General features: G+C 37.1%; 1 protein-coding gene across 1 annotated transcript in view; it reads right to left on the reverse strand.

Moving 5' to 3' along the window:
- Positions 1-278: 278 nt before the first annotated feature.
- Positions 279-26,512, reverse strand: part of LOC128935213 (macrophage mannose receptor 1-like) — a 32,040-nt gene continuing 5,806 nt past the window's right edge. Inside the window, exons 5-30 of the mRNA XM_054273360.1 lie at positions 26,077-26,190; positions 25,468-25,602; positions 24,297-24,479; positions 23,581-23,738; positions 22,811-22,924; positions 22,299-22,414; positions 21,862-22,010; positions 18,831-19,030; positions 17,023-17,150; positions 16,318-16,405; positions 15,192-15,336; positions 14,131-14,166; positions 13,837-14,012; positions 13,253-13,320; positions 11,586-11,686; positions 10,480-10,616; positions 9,325-9,439; positions 8,626-8,822; positions 7,325-7,415; positions 5,812-6,044; positions 4,824-4,989; positions 3,631-3,783; positions 3,083-3,199; positions 2,706-2,867; positions 1,534-1,566; positions 279-901 (exon numbers count right to left, since the gene is read on the reverse strand). Of these exons, the coding sequence (XP_054129335.1) occupies positions 732-901; positions 1,534-1,566; positions 2,706-2,867; positions 3,083-3,199; positions 3,631-3,783; positions 4,824-4,989; positions 5,812-6,044; positions 7,325-7,415; positions 8,626-8,822; positions 9,325-9,439; positions 10,480-10,616; positions 11,586-11,686; positions 13,253-13,320; positions 13,837-14,012; positions 14,131-14,166; positions 15,192-15,336; positions 16,318-16,405; positions 17,023-17,150; positions 18,831-19,030; positions 21,862-22,010; positions 22,299-22,414; positions 22,811-22,924; positions 23,581-23,738; positions 24,297-24,479; positions 25,468-25,602; positions 26,077-26,190 (3,485 nt within the window). The 3' untranslated portion in view covers positions 279-731. The remainder of the gene's footprint in view (positions 902-1,533; positions 1,567-2,705; positions 2,868-3,082; positions 3,200-3,630; positions 3,784-4,823; positions 4,990-5,811; positions 6,045-7,324; positions 7,416-8,625; positions 8,823-9,324; positions 9,440-10,479; positions 10,617-11,585; positions 11,687-13,252; positions 13,321-13,836; positions 14,013-14,130; positions 14,167-15,191; positions 15,337-16,317; positions 16,406-17,022; positions 17,151-18,830; positions 19,031-21,861; positions 22,011-22,298; positions 22,415-22,810; positions 22,925-23,580; positions 23,739-24,296; positions 24,480-25,467; positions 25,603-26,076; positions 26,191-26,512) is intronic.

The following is a 26,512-nucleotide window of genomic DNA, read 5'->3' on the forward strand; positions in this document are numbered from 1 at the left end:
GGGTAAGAATATTTTAATTCATGTAAAGGAACATAATACAGTTAAAAATCGCATCATTGAATTGAAAATGATTACAACTTATACCTGGTCCTAATATTCTTTGGTGACATTAACTGTGTTTTTCACAGCAGAAAATTAACATGACAAGGTTTTCTATCCCAAAGTTTTCTGAGAAAAGAATGTGAAGCAATTTTATAAGTGTAATAGGATTTACCCATAAAGAACAGTAAAAGTACTGGTCTGACACAGTGAAGTTTGTGGGGTTAAATGCATTCAGGTTTGCAAAAGAGTTAGGTTCTAATTTTTGAGATTTTTCAGAATGCCATTTAGAACAGCAAGGCAGTTCTAAATGGCATTCACACTTTATTGGGCATTCATTCTTACCAGTTGACTTTCATAGTCCTTTTTCAGTACATGTAATTGTTTTTGACAAGTTTTTTTGCACAACCATCCTTGCTAAGGCACTTGAGAATATCTTGACCATTACAAAATTGTAACATCAAACTCTAATTCTGATTTTGTAAAATATGCATGATAAAAAAAAACCAGCTAATGCTAAAAGAGGAAAGTGATTTAATTTGTGTAATGTTTAATGTAAGGTTACACTAGATCTCACGTTAGATCTCACTACAGACTTTTAACAGATACATCCTTTAATTTCAGCAGTAACTTGCTGCTCCAAGTAACATGCCACAGTACCCATTCTCACCAATTCTTCTGTCACCAGGACATCATCTTAATAATGTTTCATTGCCAGAATCTGTTGAGAGCTGGTTTTGTCTCTTTCTTTTGTAGAAATAGGCTGCCATGCCAGCTCCAAAAACAGTTAAAACAGCGAAGAAAATGAGTGGCCAAACAGAGACATGAACAGGTGGGCGAGTCTCTTCATTCTTTTCCTTGCCTGAAATGAATCCACATAACTGTGAGAAACCATAAGTTTTTATTTCCACATACAGCATGAAAAGCATGAAGGAGATGCCCTCTCCAGCCTGAACTTGAAGGCTGTAAATCTGAGCCCTGAATTGCTGCTGATCAGTAGCCAGGTCTCTGTTCCTAAAGTTAATGTGGTTTTAGTGCATCTGGGGTACAGTGATGTACAATGCATCCAATAGATGCTCATAAGAATGTATGAAAATGTATGCCTTAGATGGATGGGGGATGCTAATTATTGGAAATAAATTTTACAATATTTTTGTTACATGATTTACGATAATATCTTTGTAAGAAACTTTCATATACATCTACATAGTTTATAACAGCCTATTAAAGCACTCTGTAGCTGTCCTCAAAGTTCTTCTCAAGTATGGTCACTGTTGAGCTTGCCAGCTCAGGGTTAGCCCTGAGCAGTCCCACTGGCCAAGAGCAGGTGAGTGCTCCTGAGCATCTGAAAGGCACCGTGGGGTCACCCCGAGTGACTGATAACTGTACAATCCTCAGTAGAGCTTGTTCTCTAAAAGACACTAGTTTCAGAAAACTCATTTTAAGTTCTTCCTCTATTTAGATTTTTCTTAGTTTTCTTATGAAAACTCTTACCTTTTTGCTTTCTAGGACTCCCATTCGGCTCAACTTCAATGAATTTCAGAGAGAAATCACATGACACTTTATTAGAATCTGTGTGTTTGACTGTTTGCAAAAATAGTACAGGAACAAACCCCCTGAATTACTACCATTGCGTTAGTAATATATATGTCTGCTATAAAAGGCAACAAATTGAGGCAAAAATACATTGCTAAGCTTTCACCTTCCTACTTAACATTACTTTATCCACTTTTGAAACTCTGTATTGTTTTTATATTACCAACTTTAAAATACTGATTTTTTAATGTTAATTCAAAACATCTTTTAACATTTTCCCAAAAATATTAATTTTAATGCACTAAGAACGTGATGTATCACTCTGGAGATTAGTTTTACATGGCATATTTTGGGAAGATCTGCATGTCTAGCTGCTACAAAATTTTTTATTTCTAAACATCTTTCCAAGAAAATGCCTACTGAATCACATGAGTAATCTTCCTATTCAGCTCTGTGTAAGACAGAGAAAAATGAAAAACCTTTATAACATTGTTTTGTTTCTGTTGAAGAACTACAAAAAACCCCAGTTTGGCACTCAGAAATGAAGAATTATACACATAGACTTAAGGAGTTCTGAATTATCATGAAAATATTTCTCCTCTTGGATCTTCTACATTAGTTTGCAAACACCCTTGATACCCAGAGGAGAATTTATAAAGGCAAAATGTAAAGTGAAAGCAAAGCAGAATGCAAAATGAATAGTAATCCCTACTAAAGCAGGAAATAGTACATATAGGAGCTCTGTATGATTCAATGGATGAACTTTAGAGATTCCTTATTATTTTAGTACTATGTAGGATGAGATGTAATTTGGATGTTTTTAGTAAGTCTTTAATAAGGATAAATTGACTTTCTGCCATGGGCATGTGCTGATTTAAGCACAGAAATTAAGAGTGCATGGGAGATGACAGGAGACGACTATTTCTTGGTTACAGTTCTGCATCTTTTTCTAATTAAAGACTACTTGGAAAATGAGTAAATGCTAACCCTAAATTTTCAGTTATTTTTTCACCACCTACCATGTCTTGAGATGTCTTTAGCATTGAAATAAATTTTTTTCAACTTTTCATCTGAACAATAGAATCTTAAAACTGGCTTTATCACTAAGGGTTGACACACTGAGGACTCACCTTTGGGTTTTTTGCAGATAAATCCTTTTTCAGCAGAGCAATCACTTTTGTCCCAGTAGCCAGATGGTGCAGTTATTTCCACACACTTATGCTCCACATCCAACTCTTTCTCCTCCCAGTTAACAAAGTCCAGGACAGTATTATCTAGCCACAACCACTGACCTACAGAGCAACTCACAGAGTAAAAAAAAATTAAAACTTATCTATTTCGTTAATATCTTACCTCCTTAGCTCTGCAATTTACTTTTAATAACTATAGTAAAGCCACTCCTCAGGAGAAACCCATGTTGTTGGGGTTTTTTTGTAAAATACTGAAATCCTCAATTTTCTTATATTAGCAATGAACTTTTCTATTAAAAATTGAAATTTAGACATACCTTCAACATTCTGGTAAAGTCCTATCCAAAAGCCTCCTACTTTATTTCCAAGTGGTTGAATTTTATGAGTCAGAAAGTGAGATTCATCTGTGTTTTCTACTGAAACCAAGGTAGCTCCTGAAAGACATTAATAAGCAAATAACCGTAACCTACATGAGTAACCACTGTAGTGACCTCCTCTTTTTAGTCTGTACAAACAATAGCTCCTGCACTAATGCTGCTCTGTTGGTGTCTCCAGTGCTTCTTGCAGAAGACAATGACCTGGAGGTAGTTAGAGGCTGTGGCCCCCACTGCTGCCCCAGGATGGTATCCCACAAGCCAGGACATAATGGGGAGCTCACACACAGGGAAGCTGTAGACCTGAGAGGACAGAAGGCTGCACAAAGTGACTCACGTCAGCTTATTTTCATTGTGCCAGACTCAGAATAGCTTAGTAGATAAAAAAATTATATTCTTGGGGTTTTTTTAAATCAATATCTTTACATTTTTATGATAGTTTTGTATAAACGCTGGTACAAATCTTTTTAGTTGATAATGAAGGCTCTCACCTAAGCGAGCACACTCAAGGGAGGCCAGCCCCCAAGTTCTCCCATCTGATGCTTCAAGGTAGTAGCAGTGATCATGGAAAGGGATCCAAGCTTGGAGTTCATCTCCTTCAGGACAGTCCCCAGGCAGCTCAGCAGGGTCAGTAGGAGCTGTCTCTAAAGAAGACATATGGGATGAAATTGGTATTGCCTTGTGAGTCATCTCTGATTCTATGACATGGGTGTAAGTAGTGTAGGATTTCTCTCACCCCAATTTATTTGTCTTGACATCTGCTCATGACTATTCCCACATTCCCTCAAACCAGACAACAGGGAGAGCCAAGCAGTCAAAAGTGTTAAACATCTTATTTCTCAAATCACATTTCTCAGGACAAGGAATCAAATTGCATCCTGCAACATCTAACTAACTGCCTTGGCAGTACTGTGAGGAAAGCAAACCCTGGGGGATGATACACATCTCAAATTTGCATTTTCACAACACAGAAGCTGTTATAGGCTAATGAATCATTAATGCCACAGTCCCATGTTGTGTGGCTGCTTGGTCTCTTAATGTTGTCACTTTATAGATTAAAAAAAGCCATCAGTGGAGCATGCCTCTGCCAAATCAGACTCTGTTTCTGATCATGGGTGCAACTCCAATTCATTTTGGATATTGCACTGCATAAGCAGACCAAATGTATGCAGCCTTAAAACATAAAGGAGGGAAAACAGCACAATTATACAAAATCTGGATGCAAACATGCCTCTGCATATATCTGCAAAGAGTTAAAGTAGCATTCACATTGCCAAGGCTCTTACAGTTTTAGCTCTAGCAATAGTGAATGAAGTGAAGCTCTTGGGACACTAGAGTGTGACCTTCCCCAGCTGAAGTTCATACAGTCAGTGCACAAACCCAGCACATACTACACAGACTCGTGTAATTTATGGTCATGGCTTGTAAAGAGCAAGATATACCTTGAAGATAGAGCTTCATGTTATGGAAACAGCTTTACCATTATAGCAGTGCAGCCATATGGGTTTGCACAAGAACCTTTCCTGTGCCTAAATTCAGTCATCATCCAATAGCAAACATCCCCATTCTTATGGTAGGTGGGTGCTACCCTGAAGCACAGTCCTCTGCAGGGGTAGCCCAAACCAGAGCAAAGTCTTATGGAATTAGGAAGGTGTCTTTGAAATTGTTACATGCCTTTGCTTACCATCTGATATCATGCAAACTGAAAAGTAGCTTTCATTGCAAGATGCTGTTTTCCAAGCACCATCAAGATCAAGGTAAACACAAGCATTGTTTTCCTTTGGTTCCCCAGCTGCCCATTTTGTGTACCTGGTTTTCCAGTTATTGGTCCATTTGTAATAGCCACCAGTCTGAAAACAAAGGAATTCTGGTAATAGTTGTTGTTGGTTTTTTTTTTTACATAAAAAGTTCTGCCACATAAATATAGTGTAAATATAATCATATGTCTATTTGATTTTTTTTGGAAAAAAAGGGCCATTTTTTAAAACCCCATTCACTGTTCTAAGCAAAGTCCCCAGGCTTTGAGTTACACAAGAACTACATATGAAAAGTGTGCAACACTGCAATGCTTTTGGGAGGGTTTTTCTGGAGTAACAAACTTCTACAATAGGGTAAGAAAGTCAGATAAGGCCATCTTAGGTCATTTAGTAAATCCTACATCAAGAGAAGCAATTACAGAGAATTTGTCCTCTCTGCTCTGCTTTATTTAAATTAAAATTCAGAGCTATTTGTGCATAAAGATTACTTGACATTAAACACTAAACAGTCAGCTTAAATCCTTAAATATCTCCCTAATACTCACAGTAACTTCTATTAATATATTAATAGCTCTAAGTATCCTCCTGTATAGCAGGGTGTTTGACTTTCAGGGTGGCCGACAGTCACTTCATGACAGCTGCACTTTCTAACTCTCAGTCTGCAGCTTGACTTCTGTTACTGTTTCTAGAACTTTCTGCTTTCATCGTTTGCTTCTTGCTAGCATTTTCTGTGATTCTTCACTCTGTTTGGTGATGAAAATCCTTGACTTATTCTAACAGTACCCCTATATTTCTGTGCATTTACACAGTGAAGCCATTCAGAAGCCATCCACTGTTCAAAACTGGTCATCCAGAGGACTGTTAGAGCAGGAAAATTCCCTGAGCACCTGCGCCTCCCATGTAGCTAGCGCTTACCATATTGCTGTTAAGACCAATCCATACAGGTTTTCCATATTTCAGCATCTGGATCCACAAGAATGAGTGGATGTAGGCATCTGAAATGCTGGCAAGATCCGCAGATTTGTCTTGGCAATATCTTCTGGCCTCTTCCCATTGCATTTCAGATGAAATGATTGAATAGCTACTGTCACCATAACGAGTAAAGCCAGAGGCTGGATTTGTTGTTGGTAATTCAGGCTGTGAGGGAACTATGGAAGAAAAACTGAATGAATGAATTTACAACATGTTGCTCTTCAGCAGCATGCAAGCTATGAAAAATTGGTCAAAAGGTCCTAGTCAATAAGTCAAAATCTTTTTTAAGCTCATGAACAAAACAACATCAAAAACCAAAATAAAAACAAACAAACCAAATAAACCCCCCCCCCCCCAACCCCCCAAAAATGCCAAGCATAACTTTTAAGACATGGAGCAAATTTGTTAATGTAATAAGATGAGTGAAATCCTGGATGCCCTGAAGTAGAATATACTTTCTATAGACTTGACTGGTCCAGTCTAAGACTCCTAGATTGCATATTTCAGATTTTGTGCTTTAAGTTATTTAACTAAATCTGAATATCTGAGTATACATTTATTTCTCATCACTGGTGGATAGAACTTAGGACAAGGCATTTAAGGCATTAACTGTTGTAATCTCTAGACCTAGCCTAAGACTTTGAGGCCTGTTTTTAATTGCTCACCACTTGCTGTTCACTCCAACTTCTTGGCCTATCTGTAAGGGTTGCCAGAATGTTGCCTGCATGTTTGAGTCAGGCAGTGTACATTTCCACCCTTGTGATTGTAAATGTATTCAGAAGAGCTGGAACTGGGATCATGAAAATTAAAAATACCTCCATAAAACTATATTTGCTGTGCGGGGAGAGGGTCTTCTTACAAGCATGTAAGCTGTGCTGAGAGTGAACAGGCTGAAATGATGGATCAGGGAATAATTTTTACTTTACTGAAGCTGAGGCAAAATTTTTTTGTTATCAGTGCTTTGCCTTCTCTACTCTTGTTATATGCTTGGAGAGCTGTGATTTGTATAATTAAAATTCTACAGGAGTAAAGTCAACATTCATTACTCATTTTGGTGTTCAAAACATAACAATACTCTTCTACAATAACGACACATTCAAGAAGCTGTACATTTTGATTGGCATTGTATAGCATTCAGTAGAAATTGTGAGAGAGGATTAAATGCTCTGCTCAGATTCATCAAAGAGAATGGAAAGATTACTGCAAGAATATGATTTATACTGCTCTTAGGGTGCCTAAACCTCTTACACTTCACTGAGAAAAAAAAAAAAAAAGCCATTTTCATTTATTATTCTCTAGAATTACTCATGATTAGGCACAAAACTCCCGATTAAGATAGTGGTTCCTCTCCAGCAATTTCTGCTCAAAGCTGGAAGGAATCACATCAGGTTATATATTCATCTTATCTAACCAAGGTATTCTTCCTCTGTATGAGACTGGGTGGAACAGAACTCACGTGAATTCATCTGGCACACGTAGCCTCTTTCGTTGTCACAGCTATCATCTCTCCACCTCCCATCTGACTTCATGATGAAGACACAGTCTGTCTGAAGGGGAGGGGAAGAGGCACAGCCATTACAAGAGGCAGTGGGGAGGGGGTGAGCTGAAGCTCCTGTGCTGCTGGTGCAGCCCTGATGGCAGAGGGGAGGAGCGGAGCTCACTGAACACCTGCATAAATTAGTTCAAATTTCCTAGGTTTCTGCCAAGCAGCTTGACCTGGTATTTAGTAGTGACCCCTTAAATTTGAACCAGGCTTCCTCTGATGCCAGTTAAGGTCTGAAAGAAGTCAATTAAAACTCATTGTACCAGTTTTATTAGGAACCCCATAATGATTGCATAAGAGACTAAGGTACCTATAATAAATCTTCTATCTTCTGATTTACAGTTATGGAGATCTGTTTCAAAATATTTTTATCAATGAGAAAAACAATCTAAGAATTACTGTTAAAAGCTCTAGTCTACACTAGACTAATTGAAGCAGACTCTCTTGCAGAAAGCAGATGCTCTTTGCTGGCTTTTTATAGTCATTATCAAGTCACCATTATCTGATGCAACAAAATATTTTCTCTTTGCTTTCTTATGTTTACTTGCTCCAGTATTTCCTTCATGACTCCTCTGATTTCAAGATTGGCCATGGCAGTCTTTTGGCATGTCATCCAAGTTTCTCCCTTATGCTGATTTAAATAAGTTTTAGTCATCAGCTAAAGTTGACTGATGGCAGATGTTAAAAATCTTGGGTGAATAACTGCCAATCATTTCCTCACAAATTACCACCTTTGGAAAAGAGCCTGAGTTTCTGCAGTGAAAGAGTAATTTCACTGAAGATTTCAATTTGTACCATCAGAAATGAGTAAAGCAGTGTGGGAGAACATTAGCCAGAAGTTGGACATACACACAGCCAAATTATTGTAGCATCAAAAATCTTGATTTTGGTTTATCATACCTTTTCTTTGTTTGGTGTTGCAGCTTTAGTGTTTGCATTAATGCAGTTTGGGGAGGAACTGATATAAGTTTCTCCAAGCTTCTTTTACAGAGCTGTTTTTTTGGCAATAGTTCAAATGGAAGGCTAAAAAATCCTCTTCTACAGAATCTTTTCCAAACATTTGAGTGTATTTGGAATCATTTTTAGATGATTTACTAAACCCCATTGTGCTTAAAAAGGACTTGTTTCAGCATCCTATTATTACTGCTGTAAATTTTCTTTTAGGAAAATCAACTACCTGCCCAAGGTATAGAAGTTACTTAAATTTCCTGTACCTCCAGAGCATCATCTGTCACTCTTTCAAACTCATAATAGTCAAAGTAGCTTTGCTGCTTTTCTGGTGCACCATTAACCCAGTTGGTGTAGGAAACAGTGCTTCCATCTGCCCAAAGAAATGTGGACTCTCTGTTGATATCATTCATTCCAATCCAAACATTAGTTGTGGCATGCTTCAAATGATAGAAAATGAAAGCTGGAGAGAAGCAAAGATTTCTCATTAAGGAAAGCTCATCATGACTTGCCTAAAAGAGGGGAAATGTGCAAAAGCCCAAAGGGGGGGATGTAATAAAAGGATAACATTTTCCCCTACACAGCCCATCTGCCATTAATTAAATGTTTAGATAAGCATCCCTTCCCCACTGTGTATGCACACATAGGGTTTCCGAAAGTCCTGTTGCCAGTGAGAGAAACAGGAAATACAGATTTCTGTCAGTATGAGAGATCTGTGGAACCACCCTCAGAACACACTGGAAGTTTCATGAAAACAAAGCAGCTGAAAGACCTAGAAACAAACTTTATTTCTTATATGTAAAAATTTTAGCTATTGCCTTGGAGTTTGAAGTTAAAATAAACCATGGAGTGACCTGGCTAATAAGCAATTTTCATCAGGTAATCCCGTATTTTATATTGGAGAGTGCAGCAGTTTCTTTAGTGAGAGATAGAGATTTTTTCTTTCAATAGAGCCCAATACATACCTTGCACTTGTTCATTTGGTATAGTAGCCAGGTTTCCTCCCAAATTGAAGCAAACACCTTGTGCAGCATGCCATGTGAGATTTCTTGTTATGTTGGAAGCAAATACTTTGAAACACTGGAAAAAAATCAAGCACTTTTCTCAAACTAGCAAAGACTGGAACTATTATATGTGAATGTTATCAATTAGCTCTGAGATGTACTTTTCTGCAGAAAAAGAAATCAGGGCTAGAATGAGTGACAGAGCTCAAAGGTAGAAAGTCTGGATAGGCAGATCCAGGCATACTCTTATCCCTCCTCATTGTACAAGATGTAATCTGGGAGCCTGGTATCAAATGAACTGATTGTAACGAGGTCAAGCACATAATCACTTTTCACATTTTCATCTGCCTTCTTCTGCAGTAATAGAGCCATCATTTGAAACCAAGAAAATGTGGCTTTGGGTGACACAGCTGCAGGGAATTATCTCTGCTGGGCTTTGTCTCCCTTCTGATGACTGTGGTTACAACTGTTCATCCTGCCAGAGGCTGTGAAATACCCTTTGGCACATTGACCTGGAATTCTGAGGATGCAATAACAGCACAGTGTACATAAAGTAGACAAAATAGCCTTTGGTAGATGGAGCTTCAACTCAGATTGGTACTAACTCTTGTCTTACAGCGATGAGTACTTCCAGACTGTGACTGAATGCAAAACTGTCCTCAAAACAATTGTAGGAGGCATCATCTTTCTGAATTCAAAGCTTTGTGAACCCCTACAGGCAGAAGGGATTGCTCAAATATATTCTTTCTAAACCTTTCCACCTTTTTTTACAAGATTGACCATTACAAACTTGCATTTCTAAACAAAGTAATGTACATGAACAGAGGAGGAGAGGTTTTCTTAACAGTAATACACAGTAAGAGTGTATTTTAAGCCTGCACAAACTATGCTCTCTGAAATGTACTCAGCATACACCTACTTTTACTTTGCATTTCTCTGCAAAGTTAGATGTCTAAATCACCTCAAAAAAAGCCCATCCATCCAGTCTGCACATTTTGACTAAGCAATTACTCTCCAGATTTACTTTATATTCATTAAAAAAATGTGAGGTTTTCGGTATTTTCTCTTCAGTTCTACTGCTTTACTGCAATTTACTGAAGAAGTTTGTTGACATACCTTGTTGTTAAAAAATATCCAACTTTCTGGACATCCTCCTCGAGCCAATGGAGAAGGAAATGTTGAATTAATAGAACTGTTATGTTTTTCACATACAAATTTATTGACAGAACCACAGTTAATGTCATTCCACAAGCCTGAAAAAAAAAAAAAAAGAAAAAATTCAAGATGTTATAGTATTTAATATTTGGTAATAATAATTTAACACTTTTTAAAAAATGAACACAATTTTCTCTATTTTGTTGTTCAGGCTGCAGCTTGATCTGAAGGCAAAGCAACCTGGCACCTTCAAGTAAGCTCTAATAGTAACAGTACTGTAGCCCCTTGTAGTTAATTTGAGCGCCTTGACCCATCTGCTCCTTGCTCAGGGCCCTCTCCACAGTGTCTATACCTGTTCATGGGGGTTTTTGTGAGCTCTGGCATCATCACATTGCAGGCAATGGGGGAAATACACCAGTAAGCAAATTTAAAAAAAAAAGGTTCAGAAATTGATGAGAGAAGAAATACCAGATCAATCTAATGGCACAATAGATGTTCAAACATGCTGCATTGATTATTTGTAAAACATAAGTTTAGAGATCAATACATATGTACTAAATTCCCACTAGCCTCATTAAAGTTACAGAAATAGACCCAAGAGGAAGTGGAGCTCTAGGATTTGCAAGAAATTTCCATTCTGGTGTATTTGTAAACATATCTTAGGACATTAGATGTATTTCTTTCCTCATTGACTTGTACATTCAACTCCAATTTCCTGTAGCTGCTGTAAATGTTTTCTTAAGTTCATAGTAGAGAAGATAGACTATTCAAATTTTTACTGAAAGAAGTAGTGAAAAGCCCTGTAAAAAGGAAAAAACCTAGAAGGAAAACTCTGCTTTAAATGACTTGTGGTACTGAAATCTCCCCATTCTAGGGGCATAGACTCTTCTGTGGCTGGTGGTCTCATGACTGGGAAGAGCCACTGCATTGTGCTGGTTTATCACCGGAAAGAAATTGCAGAAAACAGCTACCAAAGGCTGGCCACAGTTGACAGCAGATGTTTGACAGCACTAGTTGTAATCCCAGCAGAGACAAATAAAATCTAATAGTTGTGTATTGTCACTTACCATGCTCTGACAGCATAACCACACAATTTTCCTCATTATTTGCAAAGTTGGGTTCATTAGGGGCCCAGGCCACATAGGTTACTGGAGTTCCATCCACCCAGCTTAAAGAAAAGATAGACAAGTATTTATTAATTAATATATCCATTTGTGATATAGTGGTCTTAATGAACACCTCATGAGTAAGAATGTCTATGAGGATTTATGGAAACTGACTACAATGGGAGGGGCTATTAGAGATTGCCCTTTCTTTACTTGATTATTCTAATTTGAAGACATTTCTGTAAAAGATTTCTGGTTGCAAATTAGAAAAATAATACACCAAGCATATTTTATGTTAAAGGCCACGACTGTTTTGACAACATTTAATAAGAGTAATCAAAATCAGTTATTCATAATACATATTAAAGAGAAGGATATTAAAATTTCATCTTAATAGCTATTACAATAACTATTTTATTCCTAGGTAACACTATGCTTTTCAATCTGAGCATTTGTGGTGTTTTTATAGGTGAAAACAAGAATGAAAGTACTTTTCTCTGGATTCACTCTGCTCTATGGGGGAGTAGGGGGGAGTGGTCTATTTTTCTGTAAACTAAAGGACATTCTGTCAGCTTTAAAACCATCCTTTCTAAAGTACCAAAGTTGCAACTTTTTCCTCAATGTTTACCTGCTTTTTACTTTAATATATTTCTGTTGGAGGAAGAGGAGTTTTTCACCACATTTTAATCATTATTTCAGAATTTAGATCAATAAGCCTGAAGTGGGAAAAATTTCAGCTGCATCATCTATGTCTTGCTGCTGATGATACAATTGTTCTAAATAAAGGAGATTATCACTGGATCCATGGAATTCTCTATGTCCCTAATTTGACTCCTAAATCAGGAGGTTAAAGCCATTTACCAACTCAGTCACTATCAACTTCTCTCCCCACTCCTCTTCTGCCTTTCTCAAGGTAAGTGACCTACATACATTCAACAGTGGCATTAAAATAGAAAGGTTAAAGTCAAATCTCCTCTAACCTTTTCCAGATCAACCTCAGAAGGACTTTTTTTCACCTCCCAGGTACATCCTAACTAGCAGGTTGGAAGGTAAGCAGTGTATCATGCTCTTTGCTATCTCTTAGCTTAGTTTTGAGTTGATTTGTGCATTGGTATTTTCAGAATAGTTGTTACTGTTTCTGTACTGTAAATTTCTGCTGGCTTTTCTCCTGGAATAGGAGTTTGCAGAGATTGCCTTTTGTAGTCATGGCCTGTGTCTTCCTAACTCTGGAGAACCCCTCTGATATATAGATAAAAAGCACAAGAAAGCCAAACCCTACGATATAGGGCATGTTTTAAGTATATGTGTGCATGTTCATAGGTATAAAATTCAGTATAGCAAAATATCACTCCAATTTATGGGACAAATCTCTGGAAGAAACTTGAGAAAGTGTGTATGGAGAGTAGAGCCGCCAAGATTTTCTTTGGCTAAGTGCTAACTCAAGGAAAAAAATGTTCTTTTACTACTTCTTTTTGGGGAAACTATTGCACTTTAGAATATTCTAGGACTATTCCATTTTGCTTTGTACATGGTATCTGCAGCAGCCTTCAGACTTTCAAGAGAACATATTGAGTCCCTCCAGCTTCATATTCTACATGTTAGAAGCTGCACCAATGATCTTAACTTACCTGAACTTTTTATCAAGGCTCACTCTCAGACCAATGAAGTATCCTATTCGCTCTCCCCCATAGCTCTCCTAAATCAGAAAGACACTACTTTAATTTTAAAAAAATCTTTGAAGCAAAACAAGCAGAAATTGATACAGCATTGATTAGGTCCACAGGGCAGCCGCTGAAGTCCACAGCAGTAAAGAACCTGCTTGCAGTTAACCGCTGCAACGTGTCCACATGCTCAGGCACAGAAGTCAGGTTTTCATCTGGGACATCAGAGCCAAGACCTGCAGCTCTGAAGACCCTTAGGATGGAGTAGAAAAGCAGCAGATTTTGAGTCAGAAACTGGTGCTCCTTTTTTATTCTCCCTCGAAGGCCAGCTGCTTTTCAAGACAGTTGGTACCTTCCCACATCACTCTTCCTGTCAACTGCATCAGCACAGCTGGGGTGGAGCTGGGGAGGCCAAATCCCATGGGATCAAAGGGTGTTTTTGGGAATATTTCATTAACAAAACTGCTGATGCCTCTGCTTCTGAGATAGTTTTACAAGCAGTTTGTCAAAAGTGTTTTTACTTTAGGCAGTCTGTTTATAATGATTCTTACATTTTCTTTTAGTGCTCTCTTCAGGAACCTTCTCTCACTATTACTATTAACAACAGCTAGGTCTGCAGAATTCTTCCTGCAAAACTCTTGGGCTCTTTCCATGGAGACCTGTTCTTTGCTGATATAGTAGAGCTTATCTTCATATATGACCCATCCATCCGCAGTGGTTTTATATTCTGGAAGATAAATAAGGTACCCTTAAATTTTATATGTGTTGAATGCAAAAGGTTTTTCTAGAATAACAATTTTAGGAAAAAAATATTTATAATAAAAAAAATAGATACAAATACCTACCATATGTGTCAATTGGTTCAGGTTTTAATAACACTCCTGCAAAAGAAGAAATAGAAGGCATGATACATCTCTTTAGAGTGTGTTATGATGTACCTTGTGGCTGACTGCAAGAAGAGGGAGGAACAAAGCAGAATTCTTCACCCCATTGCCATTGTCTAATAAGCAGGCTTAGCCACACAGTTCAGCTTCACATTGCTCAAAATGCAAGGTCATCTACTTTAACTTTGCATCATAAGCAGTGCTTCACTTCAGCAAAGTCATGGCTTTGGCTGAATCACATTCCTGCACAAAGCAAGGCAAGGGAAAATTGTTCTTCCAAGCCTGTAAGTCACAGCAGACTTATCTGAAACACTTTAAACTGTGGCATACAGCTCATTTACTGATCCATAACTAGATATTCTATAATTCACCTGGGGGTATTTTCATCAAGAGGGAGAAAATCTCCACTAGATTTATTTTAGCTATATCAAGAAAACTCTCTGAGTAATATTCACAAGCAAAAGGAGATATGATTTTATGAACGTGCATATACATATCTAGGCATAGATATATAAAATAACTGTTTGTTATTTCTGATTGGGATAGAAAAAGAAATAGCACTGCTATGAACCATTGCTTTTCCAAAACCAGTTGAATCCTGAATAATTCTACAGGAGAACCTGAAGTACCATGAAATCTGACAAAGATATCATACTTGATTTTAAGCTTCACCTGTGTTAATATAAAAACCAGTATTGTAAGGAATACAATGCTAGCCCTTACAACTCCTTAACGCCAACATTACAAAAATAAAAGCAAAAGATACTTAATATCAAAAAAATCTGTAATCTTGCAAACATATGGATTATTTACACACCCTATTTTATGTAAAGAAACATTCAATTCATTCTTATCAGTCATAATTGAAAAATCTCAGCCCATAATATGTTACTTAATGCTCCTGACCTCTGTTTGGAAAAAGAAGTTCTTCAAAATTTTGCCTCTTTCTCCAGTAACTTAACTTAGAAAGCAACTAATAATTGAAGTTTTTTAATCTTCTTGCCAAAAAATAAGAAATCTACCTTGTTTTATTTGGCAAACCCAGTTATGCTGTACTTGACAGACCGAAAGAGACCATGGTAGAGAATTTCCCCCATCATTGTATAAGCCACAAAACTGGAGTCGTCCTCGGTTCCTTGGACTACCATCCCAGTTTGTGTACCTAACCTATAGAAGAAATCAACTTTGTTACTCTTTTCATCTCCTTTGGTAGCTGTACTTTCAACTGGAAAATGGAAATGAATTGCTTTTGTCTCAAAGATCCTGGTTTTAGCTAAAAAGAGCTGGAAATGCAGGGAGAGTGTTTCACTCCACTTCTGGCCTGGTTCAAAATTACATTGTCCAGCATCTCTCTGGTGGCAGTGACCATGTCATGCATCAATTCAGCATTACTTTTTCCCTTCCCTGCGGCTAATGAGGACAGGACTGTGACTTAAGGGAGGGAAGTCATGTCCTACAAATCTCAGGGATATACCTCTGAAGAAACTGACATCCAAGTGGTAAGGGAGACATATGTGATACAACCCACCTATTATTCCAAGAACTTTTGATAACATCCCTTTCTTAAACTTTTGTGGAAAGAAACAGGATATGACAAAAGGTCCTTGCTTGTGTTAGAGGAAACCAAAGAATAGGGACTAGTAGTACATGGAGGGTAATACAGTAGAATCCTGCAGGAATTTTTTCACAGTTGTTGATATTTGCATAGTCTCAAGAGATGACTGGATAAATTCCCAGAAACACATAAATTAAAGTTGCAGACATGAGCTCCAGTTCTAAAAGACCTTGTGCCATCACTTACTGGGGGATTCAGGAGTACACTGGGCAACATGCTCGCTGTTTCATTAACTTTTTAGATATTTATGTTTTTATGTTTTGACCTTAGGTGTAAATATTATCTTCTTGGAAGAGAAAATAAATTGGAGTGTTGCACAGAAAACCTACAGAATCTGCTGAGATGCAGATTATTTCCATATATTCAAATGTTTAGCTGTGATATTAGTCATAACAATACAGATTAGCAGCCACATGAATGTTTTAAGATTGGTGGTTTCTTTAATGAGGATAACAGCAAAAAGCCATAAAGTACATATACAAATCCCAAAGTATCTTAAGCAAAGAAATATGATGAAAAATTAAGATACTCACTGGAGAGCCATCACTCCAAGCAAATCCTTCATCTGGATTCAAGGAAAATATACCAAGCCAAACTATTTCAAACAGACAGTGAGCAGCCCTAAAAGAAAGTACAGAACAGAGCAGTGAGTAAACATCAGCACAAAAACCCCCAGAAATACGTAGTTGAAATTCCTAGAGCACATTGTAAAAGCAGTGAAGTTGCAAATTTCCCTATTACCTTCGGTGAAGTGCATACACATGTTCTTCATAGAAATGTGTAACATTTCTCTGGTTCAGTGTCAATAGCTTAGTTGTCATACTTATTAGTAGTATTGATCATGTATTGTCCCAATGTACTATTCGCTCAGGGAAAACCTTCACAGATTCAAAAAGTCATTTCAGTACTGAGCACTGAAAGGTTGATAAATACCTACTTCAAGTAGATACATTGATCATATTTTCTATCCTTGTGGAAATACTGCTAATTTCATGTTTCTAAATGAAATCTAGTAATCTTGATACTGGTGGAGATTTTTAAACATTTTTCTGGATACAAATCACTCTCTTTTTTCCACAAAAAGGTTAAAATAGTACTGAATAGATATATTTCAAAATATCACAGGTCTTTTGGCTTTTGAGGAATCCATACATTTTAGAAGTCATCTAGGATCATTCATAATAGTTCATATGAAAAGTCTTTGAATCTGGTAAGACAAACACACATCAAATACCAACCTCATTGCTTGGATTAGGAATGGCATCTCCTCCTTAGTGTTAATGGTGACTAGATCTCCTCCTATTTGTCTGCAAAAGTCTCGGGCTTCAAACCATGATTTCTTTCTAGTATGTGATCGGCAAAAACACTATGGAGAAATTAATTTAAAACATATTATATACATGTTACAATAATAAAATAATTATAGTCTTGTTTAAACATAAATGAGATTTCATATGAGTCGAGTAAAAGTCCATAAGAGAAATAACATTTCCCACTGGTTCCTAGAATTTTTACACTACAGCTGCCTACCTACTCAGCATAGTGGTAAAAAAAAAAGGAATTGCTAGAGGAGAAAAGGCAATACTGCTCCCCAACTCCCTTTAATTTGTTTTAACTGAAGAAGAGCCCAAGCCAGCTTCCATATGAAGGGAAAGAAGGGTAGCTGTGTTTGAGAGGCAAAATGGTCTGGGAGGAGTCTGAAGATTCAAGCAAAATAATGACCTCATGGTAATTTACAATTCTCATTTTACATTTGCAGAATGATGTCTAATTTATTTAAGAGACAATAAGCACAGATTTTGACCAAAGTTAAAATTATGATTTGGGGATAAAGGAGCTCAAAAAAATAGCATTCCAGATGAATTTGAAAGAAATAAAAAAAAAAAAAAAAAGGAGAAGGACTCATTAATTCAATAAAGCAATAAAAATATTAACACCTTGTACTTAGCACATTTCAGCTTTGCATGATCCCAAATCACTGTTTGCACATTACACTCATTTCTTGTTCAAACTCCTTTTTTATACCTGCTCAGATACAGCTGACTGTATTTCACAAGTTTTCGGTAGCTTTGCATGAGAAACTCTCCAGTAAATGTCCTTCATAAACACTGGTTTAATTAACTTTTCATGTGACTTTTTATCCTTTTCTGGTGGGGTAATGTGCTGATTTTAGCAAGCTCCAGCCTTAGGCATTGTGCTGCTGGATGCTACACTTCACTGTTTCTCTGTTTGTTCCCTGAACTGCCCCACGTCTCAGGCAAACACATCTTTGCACAACAGACATAAAGAGCAGCCCTGACAAACCAGCTTTGCCACCTCTGCTGTTTAATATGGAATTTTGACATTTTCCTTTTAATAATTTTAATACAGAGTTGTTTCCTATTTTTTTCTTTTTCTTTTTCTTTTTCTTTTTCTTTTTCTTTTTCTTTTTCTTTTTCTTTTTCTTCTCTTTTTCTTTTTCTTCTTTTTCTTTTTCTTTTCTTTTTCTTTTTCTTTTTCTTTTTCTTTTTCTTTTTCTTTTTCTCTTTTTCTTTTTCTTCTTTTTCTTTTTCTTTTCTTTTTCTTTTTCTTTTTCTTTTTCTTTTTCTTTTTCTTTTTCTTTTTCTTTTCTTTTTCTTTTTTGCTTTTTCTTTTTTCTTTTTCTTTTTCTTTTTCTTTTTCTTTTTCTTTTTCATTTTCTTTTTCTTTTTCTCTTTTTCTTTTTCTTTTTCTTTTTCTTTTCTTTTTGTCTTTCTGGGGCCTTGATATTTATGTTCCTCTTCTTCCATTTCCTGCTCCAGTTCCTTCAACCTCTGAAGTACAAACTTCCTCATTTTCTTTCCTGTGCCCTCCTCCCCTCCCTTCCCTTCTGTTCCCTCCCTTCAAACTTATCTTTCTTCCTTAGTTTCTCCCCTCTCATGGATATTTTACTTAGAAGAATTTTGGGGGTTTTGTTTTTTGCTCTATTCCAATCTCAGATATTGCAAAATTAAGATGTCAGTTCCTTTTTTTTCCTTGTTTATTTTTTCCCCACCCAAGCTGATTCTTTAACTATCCAGGCACTTACTTTAAAACAGGAACTTCTATAGTTGTTTGATACCCAGCCTTCAGGGCATGTGGGGACCAGAGCAGTAGTTGGGACAGGTGGAACTGTTGCACCCTTTGCCCATTGTTTGCAAATATATTTTTGCTTTGTCTCACAGTCAAGAACATCCCATAATCCAGCTGCAGTCCCTGTTTTCATGGCTACACATCCTGGATTATTTCCTTTAGGGGAAGAAAAAAGACCACCAAAAAAAAAAAAAAAGCTGGATATTTTCTAAAGGGTGAATTATTTAATTCTGTCAAAATCTTTCAGCAGCAACCATTCACTTTTTGCCATGCAATAACATTTGAAAAGAAAACTTGTATTTTAGGTTTTAGGTGGTTTTCATACAGGCAGAGAAGCATTTTCTGTTTGAGGAGGTCATGATCAATACACAATTCCACATTTCTTTTTTTCTTTGCATTTTGAATATCCTGCATAATTAATTCTTTGGGTAGAAAGTAGAGTGAGAGTTTTTACAGTGAAATCTTGTGTTTTCAAGTGAGAATCTCATTTCTCTTTATGTTAAGCCTGTTTTACATGAGATAACATTACCTTGGTCATGAGTGGTTTTCACATAGATGGCAGAAGCCCCACTGGTGCATACAGAGGGCAGGGATGCAAACCTAGGCAGCTTCAGGGCGAAACTTGTCCCATGATGTTTGCTGTAATTTTAGATTGTTCTCTCAAAGGGAGACAGAGCTGCCTACATCACACAAGATGCAGTCAAATGCACAAAATGGGCTTATTCAATGGCATATTGGTGTTTTTTCTTAATTTCCTATTTTTAACATTTTATTTAGGGATTTTTGTTTGTTTGTTTTTTAATTTCTGTTGAGCACAGCCCTGATGACTTAATGGACCTGTTTACCATGGTGCCATGAGCTGAAATGAAATTCAGCTATAGATCCATCATTTTATGGCAATTTAATACTTGTGTTTGTTCCTAAGAGCATCCTTTGCCTGCATCAAATTCACCTACTGTTTTACTGATCATGCTCAGTCACCTACTCTTCTGATACCATCCTGAGTTTCCTCACAGGCACACCTTTGCTATCAGAAATAATTTACTCTCATCAGCAAATCTTGTCACTTCACTATTGCACATTTTCCATATGGTCTGCAAATATATTGAACAGCATGGGCTTTGGCACAGGTCATTATGGGGTTCTGTTGGTGAACACACTTCCCTAGTTAAAAAATAGCCCTCATTAAAAAAATTCACCTTCCAGTCAGTGCCTTTTTATCAATATTTTTATTCATCTAAGAGCTTTTCTGTGTTACATTAGATTAGCTGAAAGACTTTTGGTAATTGAGATAGACCACACTAACTAGATTTCCCTCATTCATATGCTTTCACATACTGTGTGGAGCTCTGAGAGATCTATGAGCATGACGTCCCTTTCCAGAAGTGATTTTATGTATCTTTCCCACTGTTTGTTCTTCATTTCAGATCCAGTCTAATTTACTAATGACTTATTCATCTGTATTTCCCCATATCTCTCTGTAACCATTTTAAATGTTGGCTCCAAATTTGTCTTCTAGCAAAGTTTAGACGTCAAGGCAGCTTTAGCAGGAAAGCTAAAGCTAAATTTCTCTTTACACATTAAAGAGAAGGGTTATTTCATGTAGCCTTAACAGTTCCTGAATACTTCTGCAGCCATGCTTAGTCCTGACTTCATGCCATCAATTTCCTCCATAATCTATTTTCTTGATATTTCAGCTTGAAATAGACTCTTCAAAGATACCCTCACAAAGAAACTTTCCAGCACAGAAAGTCCATTTTCTTCTCAGTGAACACAGACGCAAGGAAGCAGATTTTTCTTTACTATTCCAGCCTGATTGTTGAGGAATGCATTTGCCATGGGTACTTTGGTTTGCAATCTGCAGTGCCAGCTTGAGATTGAGCTCTGGCTGGTGGGACCCAAGGCAAAGGGCTGTGAACTGGTGCTGACCCTTTGCATAGCAAAGGACACAGGTATCAGAGGTCCAGCCAGGTGACTGGACACCCAAGGTCTCAGCAGGGGCCAAGGACCCCAGACATTGCTGCATTTAGACTGTAAAACAGCCCAGGGTTTCCTCTGCTCATGGTCCTTCCTTGGAAGCACTCAGCTCAAGCTGTTAGTTTATTATAGCACCATGATTGAATTATTTTAGCAACCAAAAACTCTGGGGAAACCCGGGTTCAAGCTGTTGAGGAAACCTTGTCAGGCTGTGTGAGTGTGAGGATGTAGCTGGGGAGGACCTTGGTCCAGCTCAGGTGGTGTGAGTGTGACTCCAGAGTGGCCCTTGGATGGCCAGAGAGGGAGGATTCCTTAGCATGACCTCTGTGTGCTCTGCTCATGCTCTGATCGTTTTCTGACAGCATAGACTCCCTGGCAGGATTTCTTCTTATGGTATTTGCTAAGGTTCTGTTAGTCTTTGTATTTCATATTTTTTATTGGTTTTATTTTATATTTTATATCCTCACTGAAGGTTTTCAAGAAAGTCTTCAGACAAATAATCACTGAGGGGAACAAAAAAAGCAGATTTCCTCATGGCATAATGAAATCTTGTTTTCGGTGCTTCTGCACAGTATGAACCCATTAATGCAGTTTTCTTAGTAGCACACATAAAAATAATAATGGCACAGTGATTTTTGATACTTTGGGTTTGGAATTCTAACTTTAAATCCATATTCCAGTTGCCCTGTTTCAACCACTTCTCCCAGGCTAACTTTTTCACTAGAGGGACAAGTGTGGAATAGTCTTCGGACTCATTTGTAACTCCTTTTATCTTCCTATGAAGATGGGCCAAAAGTTAATCTAATGGGTAAACATATCAGATGTCCTAATATAAAAGTGCAGTTTGAAATTTTGCCTTTGAAATTAGAATATGGGATATGAAAAGGGCAAGTACTTATAAAATATACCAAAAGTTTAAAACATAAAATTCAGAGGACTATATACCAACACAACCTAAATGGGGGCCACATTGTCAGAGAGCACCCATCATCCCTGATCACAGCACCTACCAGGCATTCCTGCATCCCAGTGTGTGAAGGAGACAGCTTCACCATTGGCCCAGCTGAAAGTGCCTGGATCCTGCACATCAGAGAGACCAAGCCAGAAATATTTCTCAGGCCTCAGCCCGACAAGGCTAGTCAGATAGGCTTGTTCATACCTGGAAAAGACATCATCAAGATGCAAGTGAAAACAAAGGTGTTTGCCCAAATCCTGTCAGGCTAATCTGATTATGGAATTTTTTCTCTTACTCCTTGCCTCAGGCTGGGGCAGAAGACCCCACATAGGATTCAGATTCCATATGAATAACAAAAACAAGCAAGACTTTTTTGTTATTCAACTAGAGACCTCATCCGTTACTTAAACATTTTGCTGCTTGGTGTTGCTTTAGCTTTTCTAGGAATACAATCTTTAGATACTTAAAAGCAAGAAAAAGTCATTATCATACCTACTTTCAACTGTGGCTAAGTAACCTTCTTCTCCTTCACAAGTGGTGTTTGCTTCTGAAAATGTTGCTGGAACATGTCCAATAAAATAGCAGTAGGTCCCATATCTTCTCCAGCCCTGTAATATGATTTTAGGGTTTTCATACAAATTTTAAATAATTGGGGTATCATGTATTAAGTGAAATATGACATTTAAAAATTAATGAAGCACAATGATCATTAATATTTTGAATGAGAAACTTTTTGCAGTGAAATTACAGATTTCTCCTAATCTGTAATTTCTAGTTACAGATTAGGAGAACCATAATTTCTAATGGTTTCTACAGAAACCATTACAGGTTTCTGTAAATGTTTTTTTAAAATTTAGAGTAACTGAGAGGGAGGGAGAAACTCAATTATAAATAAAACAGAAAACCCTTCCATGTAAATAATACAAATAATTCAAATAATTCAAATGGATTCTCAATGTACCTATTTTATCTGAGAAATTGATGTTCCATTCTCCCATACTTACTTTTTTGCAATCTGCAAGGCTACTTTCTTGTTCTCCGGCTGTTTGTGATGTAGCTTTTCTTTTACAAATGTAGCCAGCCTTCTTCTCACATACATGGTCTGCCCAGTAGCCATTCTGCGTCAGGAAAAGTTTGAAATAAAAAGAAGATAAAGATGAATAATCTAAAGGGATAAATAATGTCTTTCTTTATAATGAAAATTATTTGTTTTCTTTCTCCTTTATTTTTAAATTTAGTATTTTTCTTTATCTAATTTTCCTACATGATATCAAAACCAAATTTGCTCACCAAATCTGTGAAACAGTGGACTGGTCTATAGCAGTATAGCCTCAGCTGGCAGGGATAAGAAGGGAGGAGGGTGCATGGAGCTGCTCCCTGATCTGTTGTGCTGGGTCCTGCACAAGCAGTTATGCAGGCAAAGAAGCAAGCAAAGAGAAGCCAACAAGAATCAGAGATCCCCATATACCATCATTACCACCAGAGGAAAAGGAGGTAATGTTCTCAAAATACCTTCAGAGACCTGGTTTGTAGCCCTAGTAATAATAATTTCATTTATGACTCTCAGAAGTACTTAAAGAGAAAATTTCACCAGTGATGCAGTAATGCTTTTGGTGTTTTTAAAGGCCACATTCAATCTCATTCTCAATCTCATTCAATTCAATCCCTGCATCTCTTCTGGCCTTATCCATTTGCTGAAATAGCAGAGCATGTTATTCTTTTATTAAGTATTTCTTTTCAGTATGGAAGCACAATATGTACTGAGAAATGTCACCTGGCCCTTGATCAGGACGCAGTCTTCTGGCCTGTTGTTTGTAGTGGATGGCTCTCCCAGGTGCCATTTTGTGTATGTCACTGGGGTCCCATCACTCCACTCAAAATACATTTGAACCTCACGGTCATTCAGCCCAATCCACAGCTTGTCTGTTGGCTCTGAAGATGGAAACAGAGATAAGAACTCTTTTGGGACTCCATCCTTTTCCCAGTACCAACCATTAGGCTTTGGACATACAGGTCCTTTCACAAATTTATGAATCATGTTCTATGATAATTTTATAAATTAATAATTTCATATCGATATAAAAATTAGGACTGTACGCTTTGGAAAATTAGGCTGTAAGGAAATTCTTGCACTGAGTGAAAAAATTTTGCTCTTCCTCCCAATAACAGTGGGTGTGAATAACCAGCCTAATGCTGATATGCCACGATGGTAGGATAGAAGTCTGAATAGTTACTTTTCAGTTCCATTGCACTGGTCAAATTTTAGAATACTGATTTTATGTAGCTTGGAGCATGAATGTTTTAAGCTTCTTTCAGCAAAATGAAAAAAAATAGAAAGCCCCTAAGCCCCGCCCCCCAGACCTACATCAATTAGTTTGGCAGTAAGTAAAACAATAATTTTGACAAGATGCAGAATTCAGCAGGAACTACCAATTCAGCTGTCTTGTTTTCCATGCAGGCAAAGGCAAGAGACCCCCTGGAAATACTCACTGTACCCAAGCTGAGACACCATGAAGCTGTGCTCCTCAGGGCTTTGGATGCTGGCCAAGTGACTCCCTTCCTTCTGACAAGAGGCCAAAGCTCCTTCCCATCCTTTGCTGTCCCTGAAGATCTTATAGCAGTGATCCACATAGGGCACCCACCCAGCTGGGCAGGTGACAGGCCCAGGGTCACCTAGGAACACATCCCAAGACTTAACAGATCCAGTTGCCATGCAAGGGACATGACACTGAAAATATTTCCACCTCATCTGTGCAAAAGTCTTAAACTAAGAATTTTCTTTTGAAATTCTCATCATTGGAAGATGATAAACACAAAATACAGTAGATACAAATGTGATTCTCTAAACCAGGCAATTTTTAGCTTGGAAAAGGAAAGCTTTTTAATAAAAGTAATATCTAATACAAATTCTAAGTTTAGTCAAATGTCTACAACAAATATATTAATTTTGTAATGTAGTAATCAAATATATTATTTTTGTAATTCTTTAATTTTATTAATTTCTGTATCACCTAGTACTTATTTGTCAGATAGAAGAAATCAGACATTATCTGCAGCTAACATAGAAGGTTTATGAATTTTTAAAGGATTGAGTATATTGATAGAGTAAAAGCCATCAAGACAAATTTATAGCTAGATAAATACATAGCGTCACACCAACAGGGAAATCTTCATACACTTAAAATATCTTTTCTCACTTCAATGTGTTGATCTTCCACTGTCTCAATCTTCCACCACTTCTGCAGTGAACTCGGAACTTGCTTATCTGGATGCTGGTTGACCACAAGTCATGGAGAATGACTTAGAACTGCACTAAGTTATGCATCTTTTTTTCTTGAGCTTATGTTTACTAATGTCCCATTTCTGAAAAATAATTTTAGAGTTGTTCTCCCTTTTGATAGTCAGTAGTCTGTGGACATAAAGGGGAGGCCTGGCCCCTGAAACACAGACAGGAATGACTAGTTGGAAATTCTTTGCTTTTGTCTGTTTCAGTCTGTGTGTTGTGGAACTGGAGATCAGACTAAAAAGGTTGTAATCGTTGTAAAAAGCAAACCAGAAAAACAATAAATAGTTCTATTTCTAATAAATGTTCATCTTTGTCAATATGTTTAGTGATTCAGAAAACAGCTTCTACTTTAATTATCAATATGTATCAACATACCTGAAGGAACCAAAGTAAAATTCCTTTTCTTACAAATATAACCAAGTTTCTGATCACATTCCCAATTTTGCCATTTAGCTTTTGTTTCAGGATTCAAAACTGCACAGAGCTTTCCAGATTCTGGAGATGGACTTCCTTTGGGAAAAGTACAGAGAAAAAAATGAACTTTTCTGAATGAAAAACAGAGCTCTAAGGTCTAAAATGCACATGAGAGACCCCTCCTGGATGAAATGATGGAGGTCATGTCTTTCCCAGCTTTGGTAAGAGCTAAGGTATGTTTCCAGTAGTGGAAATGTCTGTATGAAATGTGTGTATGTTAGCTAAGAGGACACAAACCGGTAAACTCATACTTTATTTGTTAGTCAAGAAATGGAAGACTGAATATTTTTGGGACAGGCAGTGTTGCTTTCACTGCTAAAATATTTTTGCAATACGTTGAAGGTTTCTGTCTTATATTGCTATAGAAAAAGAGATTTTTCTAAAGCTAAAGCAATAATAGCTAAAATACTTATCTCATAGCATAAATATCTGATAATATAGTTTACAGCAGTATTTGAAGTATGTATCTTTTCTCTTTGGAAATACAAAATCAAACAAAGTCACATCTACCTGGAGCCCAGTTTAAGTACTGGAAAGGGCTGCCTCCAATCCACTCCCATCCACTACTCAAGTCCAGTCTGTTGAGTCCAATCCACAGTGCAGAATCTGTACCTTCTGTTAATTCTAAGTTACAAAAATAAGAGGAATTATTTTATAAATCTCTTTTGTATTAGCAATGGTCATAACAACATCTCTAGGAAGTCTTGTATTCCTGAATAGCAGTTGTAAATATCTGTCCATACTATTGAACCGAATACATTGAAAGATGCCAAAGTTTGAATACTGTAAGAAAGCAAACAAACAGAAACTCCCAGCTTTATTCTTTCAACTAATGCATAATGAGCAGATTATATCCACAGAGTATATCCAAAACAAAATTGTTTCTGCAGAATAGGTTAAATTCTGTACATTGAATTACAATTATTGGTAAAGTATAAATAAAAAC

The sequence above is a fragment of the Melozone crissalis genome, unplaced genomic scaffold (assembly GCF_028551555.1).
Source record: "Melozone crissalis strain CALT ecotype California unplaced genomic scaffold, PUWL_Pcris_2 ptg000016l_1, whole genome shotgun sequence".
Classification (NCBI taxonomy): domain Eukaryota; kingdom Metazoa; phylum Chordata; class Aves; order Passeriformes; family Passerellidae; genus Melozone; species Melozone crissalis.